Source organism: Hipposideros armiger, unplaced genomic scaffold (genome assembly GCF_001890085.2).
Source record: "Hipposideros armiger isolate ML-2016 unplaced genomic scaffold, ASM189008v1 scaffold_61, whole genome shotgun sequence".
NCBI classification, from domain to species: Eukaryota; Metazoa; Chordata; class Mammalia; order Chiroptera; family Hipposideridae; genus Hipposideros; species Hipposideros armiger.
This window is the reverse complement of record NW_017731411.1, coordinates 4,113,607-4,127,104: the sequence shown is the minus strand read 5'-3', so window position 1 is coordinate 4,127,104 and position 13,498 is coordinate 4,113,607. Positions and strand designations below refer to the sequence as shown.

The 13,498-nt window shown below is 38.5% G+C and overlaps 1 protein-coding gene across 1 annotated transcript in view; it reads right to left on the bottom strand.

Moving 5' to 3' along the window:
- Positions 1-13,272, bottom strand: part of AKAP10 (A-kinase anchoring protein 10) — an 80,742-nt gene extending 67,470 nt beyond the window's left edge. Inside the window, exons 1-2 of the mRNA XM_019641534.1 lie at positions 13,004-13,272; positions 1,030-1,077 (exon numbers count right to left, since the gene is read on the bottom strand). Of these exons, the coding sequence (XP_019497079.1) occupies positions 1,030-1,077; positions 13,004-13,091 (136 nt within the window). The 5' untranslated portion in view covers positions 13,092-13,272. The remainder of the gene's footprint in view (positions 1-1,029; positions 1,078-13,003) is intronic.
- Positions 13,273-13,498: the final 226 nt, after the last annotated feature.

The window sequence follows — 13,498 nt, the reverse complement described above, 5'->3', positions numbered from 1 at the left end:
AGTTACATGACTTTCCAAGGTCATGCTGTTAGTGTAGAAGACTGGTATGCCTGAGACATCAAAGTCCCTTATTTCTACTACAATAGGATCTAGTCTTCACAAGCCTCTGTTTGCTAAGGGCTTTTAGCCTTTATCAACACCATTCAAATTTTGCTTAAAGAGGGCACTATGAACTAACATGGAATCCAACTTGCTTTAAATTATCAGAAATAAGCAGAAAATAATCTTACAAATCTCTTAACAAGTTATAACTAGTCTCTCTCTAGAAACTGATGATAAAAAGTTAATACTCAATGCTAGCCACACAACATATAACATCTGAAAGAAAAATCTAAATAAGTAGTAATAAATTTCATGTAAATAAATTACATTTATGAAATTTATATGTAATGGCTATAAAAATAATTTCCATTATAGTTTTCCTATTCCAATCTTTGTACATTGACAAAATGAAATCAGTGAAAACTAAAACAGAGACTATAATCTAAGCAAGTCTTATAAATAAGGACAATATGTTGATTCCAATAAAGTTCGATGAATAAATTTTAAGTTTAAGGCCCTTCATCCAAAGCAATAAAGTGAAAACTTTATTATAATAATAATAAATAAATAAATAAATAAGTATAGTAATCATTCATACTTCTAGATAAACAATAGAAAACCAAGTGACAGTGCTTTCACTCAGCTGTCAGACTGCTCAGCTAAAAAAGTATTTTTTACTTTTGTCGTTTTAAAATAAAGTCAACTAATCATTTTTAGGGAACAATCAAATGTGTGATTAATAGGGAGCGCACCGGTTCACTGTAATTACTAGGACAGCCAGCAAATGCTTAGTAAAAGCCTATTATATAAGCTAGGTGTTGAAGAGTGTAGAAGTTAAACAGAGAAACAGGTCACAATCATAAATAATTCTAAAGCAAGGCAGAAATGATTAATGGCAAAAGAAAGGAGAAGATATTTATGCACATTACTTTTTCATAAATTCAAAGCACATTACTTTTTAATACAATGGAATGTTGCTGAACTCACCTTTAATGGACTTGACATCTGAGGTCTTATCTTGTTCTCTGCCTTTCACTAGAAGATAAAAGAGTGTCATGACCAACTTTTAGTCAAAAAGACACATTCTATATATATTGTAAAAATTACACAGGCTTTATTCTAACAGGTGAGTATTCAAAGTTCTACAGCAATGGACTAACTGCCTGGGGTGGGGGTAGGGGGCAGGGATGGGCAGTCATCAGGGTAAGATTCTCTAAGAAGTTATCTCTGAAAGCACTCAGTCAAGAGCACTAAGTGTGCTGATGGAGAGACAATGTCAGAACATCTGGGTTCAAATTCTGGCTCTGTCACTTATTAACCATGTGATCCTAACAAGTTACTTTACTCCTCTGGGTCTCAAGTTCCTTGATTTATAAAATTAGGTCAATAATAATAATACCTATCTTAGAGGGTTATGGATGAAAACAATACTTGTAAAAGGCTTAGAGGAGTAACCAGCACACAGTAAATTTAGGATCTTAATTAATATTATTACCAGGTGCCACCCACCACCAGATGCATCCTGAAAGTTATTTATCATATTTTATTTCTTATATATTGCCCCCTACAGCATCAAATACAAACATTCTAAACTTACATTCTGACCTTCTAATATTCAAGGTTTAACAAACTGTCTCTTAAAAAATTATACAATCTCTCCTCTATTACACAAAACAGTGAAAATTCTACTGCAGACACACTAATATAATATCCAAGAAAGGAAGGTGCATGGCAGCCTAAGCCAAGTGTGAACTGCTACAGCATCTAACATAAAACTATTTTTAACCCTCTTTACTTTTTGTGTGGTTTTTTTTCAACATTTTCTTTAACGTCATCATGAAAGCCTATCAAAATAAGAAATCCCAAAATGTGACCATTTCTACTTGTGCTGTCAAACATAAAAGGCTAGTAGCAGGAATTAACGAGCTCTCATATTTTCTGATAAATCAATCCATCAACACATATTTGAATGCCTAGTATGTACCAGGTACTCTCCTGGCTCAGAATAGATAGTCCTGCCTTCAATAAGTCCATATGCAAGTATGTGGAGACAAGTATGGACAAAAATCAGTAAGATCATTTCAGGTGCTGATCACTGCTGTCAGGAAGATAAAATAAGGAAATGAGGTAGGGTGACAGGTTTTTGCAGCCCTTTCAGCAGCATCTGCCAATGGACTACATCTCCTGCTTGAAACATGAACTTGTCTTGGCTTCCATGACACTCCACTCTTCTGGTTTTCTAGCCACTCTTTAGTTTATCCCCTTGCTGACTGGCTTTTCCTTTGCCCACTGGAAGTTTCTCAGGAGGAAAGGATTTGGATCCCTTTTCTTTTCACTACATATACATATGTATTTCCTGAATAATCTTATCCAATCTTAAGGCTTTCAATACCATAGCTATGCCTTGACTGCTAAATTTATATCTCTAGTCTAAATCCTTTTTGATCTTAAATTCAGTTAACCACCTACATGACAACTTCCATAATTTTATTTGTCCAAAGCGAAACATGTATTTTTTTTTAAGTTTTTTATTGGGGAATTGGGGGATGGGAACAGCACCGGAGAATTGGGGTAAGGGGAACAGACAAGTTGCTGTCCTTTTGTTCTTCAGTCTAGTTGTGGAGGACGTTGCTTCACTGGCCCAAGTTGGCACCATCATTGCACTCTTCCCGGGTGAGGCAGATCAGCCGCCAGCTTCTGGACGGCCGCTCACACTGGCTGCTGCCTACACACGGTAGCCCATGTGTGTAAGCCCATGGCAACCCAGTGCAGCAGGGGCTGCAGACTGCGCCATCGCCTCTCAGCAGCCCAGCTCCAGGTTGAGCCGTTGTTCAGCATCTTAGCTGCAGAGGGCAGTGTCACTAGCCCTCATATGTGGGATCCAAACCGGGGCCCTCTGGCATCCCAAGCCAGCTCTTAACCAACGCGCCACTCGGCCAGCCCGAAACATGTATCTTTTCCCAAACCTGTTTCTACTACATTGTGCTCTCTCATGAATGACACACCAGTTTCTCAAGCCAAAAATCGGAGTCATCCTTAACATTGTCTCTCCCTTACCTCTCACATCAAAACCACTTCTAAGACCAACCAATTCCACCACCAAAATACCTCCACAGTTCCACTTTGCCACACTCAATGCATTCTCATCTTACCAATCAGATCTCCTATTCAATACTTCAAACATTAAAGTATACACACAACCCAACTTTACCAAATATTAGCATTGTGCCTTTCCTCTCCTAAATATTATACACTACCTGATCCCAATGCTTTGCTTCCCTTCCCAGAGATAAATTCTACCCTAAATTAGATGTGTTTACTACCATGCATGTTTTTAGGCTATTACTGAATATGAAAGTATAAAAAAAGTAAAACATGGAATTATTCTGCACATCTTTAAAAATTACATAAACAGCATAGGCATATCTCAGTTAATTGCACTGTGCTTTACTGCACTTCACATTTTTTACAAATTGAAGGTCTGTGGTGACCTTGCACCCAGCCAAGTCTATAGACACCTTTTTTCCAAAAGCTTTTGCTCACTTTGTGTCTCTGTCACATTTTGGTAATTCTAGTAATATTTCAAATGCTTTCATTAATATTACATTTGTTATAGTGATCAGTGATCTTTGTTACTACTGTAATTGTTTTGGGATGCCATGAATAGCTCCCGTGTAAGATGATGAACTTAATGTTGTCTTGTGTTCTGACTGCTCCAGCAACCACCCATTCCCAACTCTCACTCTCCTCAGGCCTCCATATTCCCTGAGACACAGCAATATTGAAATAACAACCTTACAGTGGCCTCTAAGTGTTCAGGTGAAAGGAAGAGTCACTTGTCTCTCACTTTAAATCACAAGCTAGAAATGACTGAGCTTAGTGAGGAAGCCATGTTGAAGCCAAGCAGGCTGAAAGCTAGGCCCTTTGAGCCAACTGGTTAGGCAAGTTGTGAATGCAAAGGAAAAGTTCTCGAAGGAAATTAAAAGTGCTACTCCAGTGAACACATGATAAGAAAGTGAAACAGCCTTATTGCTGATATGGAGAAAGTTTTAGTGGTCTGGATAGAAGATCAACCCAGCCACAACATTCCCTTAAGCTAAAGCCTAATTCAGAGCAAGGCCCTACTCTCTTCAACTCTATGAAGGCTGAGAGGTGAGGACACTACAGAAGAAAAGTTTAAAGCTAGCAGAGGTTGGTTCATCAGGTTTAAGGAAGGAAGCCATCTCCATAACACAAAAGTACAAGTGAAGCAGCAAGTGCTGATGGAGAAGCTGCAACAAGTTATCCAGGAGATCTAGCTGAAGGTGGCTGCACTACACAACAGATGTTCAATGTAGATGAAACAACCTTATATTAGAAGATGCCATCTAAGACTTTCATAGCTGGTAAGAAGTCAGGGCCTGGCTTCAAAGCCTCAAAGGACAGGCTGGCTCTCTTGTTAGGAGCTAATGCAGCTGGTGACTTTAAATTAAAGCCAATGCTCCTTTTCCATTCCCCAAATCCTAGGGTCCTTAAGAATTATGCTAAATCTACTCTGCCTGTGTTCTATAAATGGAAAACAAAGCCTGGATGACAGCACATCTGTTTACAACATGGTTTACTGAATACTTTAAGCCCACTGTTGAGAGCTACTGCTTAGAAAAAGAGTCCTTTCAAAATATTACTGCTCATTGACAATGTACCTGGTCACCCCAGAGCCCTGATGGAGATGTACAATGAGATTAATGTTGTTTTCATGCCTATTAACACAACATCCATTCTGCAGCCCATGGATCGGGGTAGTTTCAACTTTCAAATCTTATTATTTAAGAGATACATTTCATAAAGCTATAGCTGCCATACAGTGATTCCACTGATGGATCTGGGCAAAGTAAACGGAAAACCCCTGGAAGTGATTGACCATTCTAAGAACATTTGTGATTCATGGGAAGAGGTCAAAATATCAACATTAACAGGAGTTTGGAAGAAGTTGATTCCAACCCTCATGGATGACTTTGAGGGGTTCAAGACTTCGGTGGAGGAAGTAACTGCAGATATATTGGAAATAGCAAGAGAACTAGAATTAGACGTGGAGCCTGAAGATGTGACTGAATTACTGCAATCTCATGATAAAACTTGAACATGAGGAGTTGCTGCTTATGGATGAGCAAAGTAAGTGATGTCTTGAAATGAAATCTATTCCTGGTGAAGATGCTGTAAAGGCTGTTGAAATGACAACAAAGGACTTAGAACATACTTAGGACTTAGTTGCTATAGCAGCAGCAGGGTTGGAGAGGATTGACTCCATTTTTAAAGAAGTTTTACTGTGGGTAAAATGCTATCAAACAGCATTGCACGCTACAGAGAAACTGTTCATGAAAGGAAGAGTCAATCAATGTGGCAAACTTCACGGCTGTCGTATTTTAAGAAATTGCCACCTCAACCTTCAGCAGTCATCAACATCAGGGCAAGACTCTCCACCAGCAAAAAGATTAACTCGCTCAGATGACAGCATTTTTTTTTTAGCAATAAAGTATTTTTAAATTAAGGTATGTACATTGTTTTTCTTTTTCTTTTTAGACAATGTTATTGCTACACCATGGTGTAAACATAACTTTTATATGCACTGGGAAACCAAAAATTTCGTGTCACTTGCTTTATTATGATATTCGCTTTATCGCAGTGGTCTGGAACCAAACCCACAATATCTCTGAGGTGTGCCTGCATTCTTCTACACATATATGACACTTGTACTTATTCAATAATTCAACATTTGTCTATATTGATGCAATTCTAGTTTTCATGTAGCTCTAGTTCATTCATTTTTGCTGCTTAATTCCTTTAAATAAATATATTTATCCATTTTCCTGTTAATTAACATTTAGGTTTTATTTTCTAGTTTTTACTAAGACAAACAATGATGTGATGAACATTCTAGTACATATGTACATTCCTATGTACATATGGAAGAATTTCTCTAGGATAAGTACCTAGGAATGGAATTGCTAGTTAACAAATTATGTGCATGTTTTAATGAAAAGAGCTGTATCAATTTACACTTCTAACACCATACTTCTTATTCTCATCCTTGGTATTTAAAATTTTTGCCAACTTAATAGTTTCAAATGATATTTGATGGTATTTTTAATTCATTTTCTTGATTTCCTTTGGTGTTATATCCTTTCATATTCATTGGCTATTCAGGTGTTCTCTTTTATGGACTGCCTATTCATGTTGTCTCTTATTAATTGTAGAAATTCCATACACATTCTGGATACTAACCCTTTGTTGTTTATGTTGCAAATACCTTAGGTATGTTTTATTGTATGAAAGTTTTAAATTTTAATGTAGTCAAATTTACATTATGTGGATTGTATTTTTCTATGTCTTAGTTTTAAAATATGCTTTCCTACCCCCAAATCAGATTCCCCGCCCCCCCTATATTTTCTTCTACATGATTTCTTCAAGTTTTTGCCTTTTCAAATTTTGGCTTTTATCTACGTGGAATTTATTTCTGTATATCAGGGATTGGCAAACTACAGCCCATGGGCCAAATCCATTCCACCACCATTTTTTTTATAAATAAAGTTTTATTTTAGCACAGCCATGTCCATTTGTTTACATACTGTCGATGGCTACAAGGATAGAGAGTGAGACAGAGATCATATGGCTTTCAGGGCCTAAAAATGTTTACTTTCTGGCCTTTTACATAAAAAGTTTGCTGAACACTGAATGTATAGAATAGGAGGTAGGAAATCTTAATTAATTTTTTGCCAGAGGAATAACAAGCATCACTCATTGATTAGTCCAACCTTTCCCCAGTGAATAGGAACTCTTTATATACCAAGTTCCCATACATACCTGATCTGTTTCTGGGCATTTAAGTCTACTGTCTTAATTACTTAACTATATAATAAGTCTCTGGCAGGGCCAGGTTCTCTACCTTATTCTTTTCCAAAAATACCTTCCATATCAACTTATCCTGATCCTAAACCCCCAAGGGAACTTCTTTTTAAACAGCATTGACTTAATGATTAATTTGGGAGCATTCACATCTTTCTGGTATTGAATCTTTTTATCCATGAACATAGTATACTTCCTCATTTATTTGGGTCTCCTTTTAAGTCCAATTATATTTTGTAAATTCCATAAAGATTTCACAGTCTTTTGTTTTAACTGGCATACTAGGATATAATTGAGTTTTAAATACTTACATAAATGCATATAGTATTTTAAAAACCTACCCAAACTCTTTAATGAGTTCTAATGGTATGTGTGTAGATTTTCTTGAATTTTTTATGTATTCAATCACATTACTTGAAAATAATGATTCCTTTGTTGGTCCCTTTCCCTCACAAAGCTTAACTTTTCCTTCTTTTTTTGTGTATGCACCATTGTGAAGACCACATTAGCTTTCTTTTTGTTTGTATACATCCCTGATATATTTTCCCATCTTTTTCTTCTAACCTTCCCATGATCTTTTTTATATTTAAGCAGTATATAGCAGGGATCCAATCTGATGATCACCATCTTTTTACTATCTGGTTTGATCCATTTCTGTTTATTGTGATTATTGATCCTTATTTCTAAAAAAGAGCATTTTTAAAATTCTGACTATAACTTTGCTGATTTCTCCTGGTAATTCTCTATATTTTGCTTATATTTCTTGAAACTGATATGAGGTGCAAATTAGTTCAGAATTTTATCTTCTTAGTGCCCTGTTCATTTTATCATAATATAAAAAAAGAAAAAATAGTGGCCTTTTTGCCCAATGATGTTTTACGCTTTAAAGTATTTCATGTGCCACACAAACTTTCCTCTGGTTAACATCTGTCTGGTATATTTATCCCTGTATTTTCAGTTTCTTTATTCCTTATGTTTCCGTTGTGTCTCTGGTAAATAGCTTATGGATGGATTCTGGTTTATCATCCAACCTGAGTCTTTATCTTTTAGCTAAATGGACTTTTATTAGATTTTTAGCCATATAGATTTTAGGCTATTTACATTTATTGTGATTACTGACCCATTTAGGTTTATTTCTGCCACCTTATTTTATACTACTATGCTTTTTCTTGTTTGTATGTTTCTTTTTATTATGAAACATCTGAAACATAAAGACCAGATCTTAGCATGAGGAACATTTAGGTTTGCTGAACCTTAACATTGTCATATTCGCTTCAGAAGAATTTTTAAAAGAAATAAAACATTGCAGGTGCAACTGAACTGTCTCTCTGATTTCATTCCCCTTCTCCCTAGAGAAACAATTTCATATATTAAATGTTTATTGTTTCCATCACATTTTTACTCTCTAACATATTTATGTATCTATGAACAATATATATAGTATTGCTTGAGGTTTTTAAACTTTATACAAGTAGTTGTACCAAATGACATTTCCAGGAGCAGTGTACCCTAACCAATCTTGGTACAGTCAAATCCCAACTCCACCAGTCTTCTCAAGAACTTTACCTCTGCAACACCTCTTTCTTCTGTATCATTTTCTCCCTTTCTAGATCATTCCTGTCAGTATACAAACATGATCTAGCATCTTTTACCTTAAAAAAAATAATAAAATAATACAAACCACACATTAACCCAATAGCCCCTTTCAGCTATTGCCCCTTTTTTGTTACTTGTCACTGCAAAGTTTCTTGGAAAAGGTGTTTTTAGTTACACTTTCTATTTTCCTCACTTCACATTCTCCCCTTAACCCATTCCACTGACACTACTCTTAAAATAAAAGTTGTCAATTACTTTCACATTATCAAATTGAGTTGCTATTTCTATTTATCTTGACCTTGCAGGTGACATTCAAACACAAGACTCCCTTCTTTTTGAAATATCATCTTCTTTTAGCTTCCATGACATTGCACTCCTATATCACTGACATTTTATTTTCAATTCTCCTATGCCAATGGCTCATGTTCCTCAGCTTAACTTCTAAAAGCTAAAGTGCCCTCAGAGTTCTCTCCTAGGCTCCTTTCTTGTCTAGAGTATAGCAGAAAATACTACCTAGCCACTGAACTCACTCTCCTCTTATTAGCTATAGCCTGGCACATTACTGGGCTAGCTACTCTACATTTCCCAGGAAGCTTTGCAATTATTTATGACAATATGACACGGCTCTCACCAACAGAATGTGAATAGAAATGGTATATGCCACTTTGTGGCCAAAGCTTCTCTTTCCTTCATACTTTATCCCCCTTATCATGGGTCAGAGACTGAGGACAGACAGGAGAGGCTATGACCTGGCTTTCATAAAACAGACCATAACCTAAGGGAAAGTGGAATAACAAGATGGGAGGAAAACGATCCCTGAATGATCATGAAGCAAAATCACATGATGACCAGGAACTTGGACTGTAACACAGCATAGAAATAAAGGTCTATCTTATTTGAGTCATCCCAGTTTGGTGTCTCTGTGTTATGGTTGCTTAGGCTTTCAACCTAATTCATATATGTGTGTACTCCCTAGGTGATCTCATCTAGTCCCATGTCTTTAACCATCATTTATGCAAAGTATCTCTAAATCCAGATCCAGGTCTCAAGTTCTGACCTCCTTCCAGAACTACAGACTTATATATTCAACTGACTCCTTGACATATTCACATGGACGTCCAAGAGTTATCACAAACTCCCTACTGCCAAAAGAGAATTCCTGATTCCTCCTACCCCAACCTCTAAGCCTACAGCTTTCCCAGCTTTTCTTCACTCGAATAGCATATTCAAGTCATGCTATTCCATCCTCCAACTCCCCCTGTGAGTTCCAGACTTCTGTCAGTTCCTTGAATACACGGAGCTCATTCCTGCCTCAGCACATTTGTACTATCAGCTCTCTGGCTAGAATGCAGTTCCTTTATCTTTGCAATGCTGGCTTTCTCTTCTTATTCAGTCTTCAGTTAAATATCATCTTCTCAGACAAGCCATCCCTTGAACACAAATTGTAATCTAGTGATCTGCTCCCACACCACTGTTTAAATTCCCTGCAAAGCACTTATTACTAGCTGATATTTCTCTATTCTTATTTATTCAACATTTACTAAATTCCTAACTATATCCTTCACTAGACATAGACACAATCGTGAGCAAAAGTCAGCTTCCATTCTAATAAAATACACAGTAAAGTAGATGGTGATAAATGCTGTAAAGAACAAAAAAGTAGAGCAAGGGGATGGGAGTGCAAGGGCCAAGGGCTGCAATCTTAAATAGGATGGTCAAAGAAAGCTTCAACTAAGATGTCAAATGATCAAAAACCTACAAGAGATGAGGAAGCAAAATATGTGGGTATCTGTGGGAAGAGGTTTCCAGGAAGAGAGAACAAGCGCAAAGGCACTGAGGTGGGAACATACTTGACAACAAGGAGGGCAACAGAAATAGAACAGAGGTGGAGGAGAGGAGATGAACATAGAGAGGAAATGGGACCTAGATTATGGAGGGCCATGCACAGGAAGCCACGAGAGGAATCTGAACAAATATATTTTGAAAATATACCATAGCGGTCAAGGATGAAAGAAAGGAAACCAAATTGAAGACTATAGCAAAATAATGCTCTTTCCTTAATTTTCATAAAACCAGCTTCCTTTTGACATTTTAAGCTGAGACTGGAATCACATCCTCTGAGAGGACTTCCTCAACTAACCAACCTAAATAGAACTGACTGCATAGACCAGGGTGTTAAGGGCAGGGATGGTGAGAAGTGATTGGATTTGGGTATGTTCTGGGGTACACCTAACAGATTTGCTAATGGATCAGATATAGAGTAGGAATGAAAGAGAGGTTCAAGAATGTACAGTAATACCTTGGTTTGCAGCATAATTCATTCCAGAAACAACTACTCGTACTGCAAGACATTGCTTGTTTACCACGTTAAAATGTATTAGAAATGTTTGTTCATCTTGTGGAACACTCGCAAACCACATTACTCACAATCCAAGATTTTACTGTACTAAAGTTTTAGCCTCATCAATGAAAAGGCCAGAAATACAATTTATTGAGATGAGAAAAACTGATGAACAGATTTACAACTAAATCTGGAGTTAAGTTTTAGATATAGTAATTTCAAAATGTATCTATTAGTCTATTATATCTATTAATAGATACGACTATCTAGTAATAGCCTATTTATTAGATCTCTATTAGGTACAGGTATAAAGTGGACCAACAGTTGGAAATACTGGTCTGGATTTAGGGGAGACAATCCAAGCAGGAGATGTAAATTTGGGAGTCATCAGCATATAGGTGGTATTTTAAAATGGTATTTAAAGACTGAATGGGATCTCTAAATAAGACCCATCTCCAGCTTCTACTCTTGCCACACCTGGTCTCCAAAAAACATTTAGAATAATCTTTTAAAAACATAAAGTAAGATCAAATCACTTCTCTTTAAACATTTTAAAATAATATTGCCTAACCATAAAACCTAACCATAGCCTATAAAGCTCTGAATCATCTGATCCTTGTCTACCTCTCTAAGTCTGAGTCACATGGCCTTCTTTCCTTTCTTGAAAGGTACCAAATTCTTTCTTGCCTCCCAACCTTTGACCATGCTCTTCTATGCCTAGAATGCTCTTCCTTGGCCTTGCATGTTACCTCCTGCTGATCCCTCAGCTCTGTTTCAAGGTCACCTGCTGAGGCCTCTCTATAACATCCAACCTAAATGTTTCTTCTGTCAACTTACCTCGTTCATAACACTGAGAGAGAGACAGAGAGATTTGCCTTTCTACTCTAGCAGACTATAACTCCATGGGTGAAGGGACTTTGTCTTGTTCAGTTTTCTATACTGAGGACCTAACAATGCCTGGCAAACAGTAGACAGTCAAAAGTATTTGTTGAATAGAGACAACAGTCTATTGTGCAACATGCAATTTGTCTATTATACATAGGATGCTTTTTTCCCCCGTTTAAAGGAAAAAGACAAAAACACCCAACCACTTCAAAACTGTCAAACAAATTAGAGTTATTGACTACACCAAGGTACCTTACTTCCTTGTACCACTTTACCGGTTTCATTCATTCAGCAGTTTCATTCATTCACCAAACTTTGTATATACTTAAAAAGAATTCTTTAATTTCTAATCAGAGTTGAATGTAGCCATTAGGAAATTATCTAATTCTCAGTGGAGAGAGAAGAGCAAAGTAGGTGTATTTTTCTGTACACAGCAGAGCTGTCATGTAAACCCTGATTTAGTTTAGTGCTTTTTCCAAAACCAGTTTTTGTCTGGTACGTTTTCACTGAAGCAGCAAGAACTGATACAAGAACCACTATCATACCAAAAGACACTTGTTCACTTTGGATATGTATTTATGAAATGCACTAATCCAATACATACACACACACACACACACACAAAATCAAGCTGCCTCTACTTAAAAACTGGGCAGCTACTATTGAAATTGAAAATCAGAAACATAGTTTGTTTATAAAGTTAGCATTCCAGTAGTTAGTAAACTTGCTAAGCCATCAAAAGTAGTCTTCTTCTTCAGGAAACTTTTAGCAGTAAGTTATGTTATTTTAGGAAAAGCAAAACCCCTCCTCCCTCCCAAAAAAGAGAAAATGGAAAATAGCACTAGTTGAAGAAAACAGTTTTCACGTGTTGATTTGCCATAAAAACCCTCAATATTCTGAAACGTCAGAGACTTCCGCCAACAAGGTAAAGGAATTTCCTTTTTCTTGATCCATAGTGTACACGTACATGTACACGTACACACACACAAAACCAAAAAGCGATTTTTACGCAAACAGGCATTAACTTGTATACATTTCGGCAAACACTTTGGACCACAGGACAATTCCCCTCTGACCTCACGCGAGGCCAGCTTTGTCCCTGCCTGCAGAGTCCGGGAGCAGAGCGATGCAAACGGGGGCGTCTGCGCGGAGGCCAAGGGCCCCGCCGTCACACTGGAGGAAACTCTCGTAGGCCCACGATCCCCACCGCCGCCCCTGAGGCCGGGCCAGACTCCCCGCCGGGGCCCCCACTGCTACCTTTCCGCCGGAAGAAGGACATGGCGGGGCCCGGGTCGGGGCGGAGGGCGCGGGGGGACTGTCGCGGGGAGGGCCCGGCTCCCCTCATTCAGCAACCGGCCCGGACTTCCGGAGCCGCAGAGACCGCCGCACTAGCCCGAAAGGAGACCCTTCTTCCGGGTGTGGGCCCCACCGCCTCCTCGAGATGCCCAGGCAGTTCCTGCCGCCATATTATCAACAAGCCGCCCGCCCAGAGTTCCGGTCCTTCCCCGCGCGAGGCTTCACGGGAGGCCGCGCCGCCAGCCCCGCCCCTCCCCGCCTCCTCCTGTGGGTGCGGGGGCACGCGCGGGTGTCCTCGCCGCCCGCGTGACCCCGCATGTGCGCGGCCTGCGCCCCTTGCCCGGGACCCAGATGCCCTTAGTTCGCGGCGGTCCGGGGCCTCAGCTTTGTGGTGACTGGAACTGGCCTTCGGTGGAGCGGTTCCCTTCCTGCAAGACTAACCCTCCTGGAGCGGGA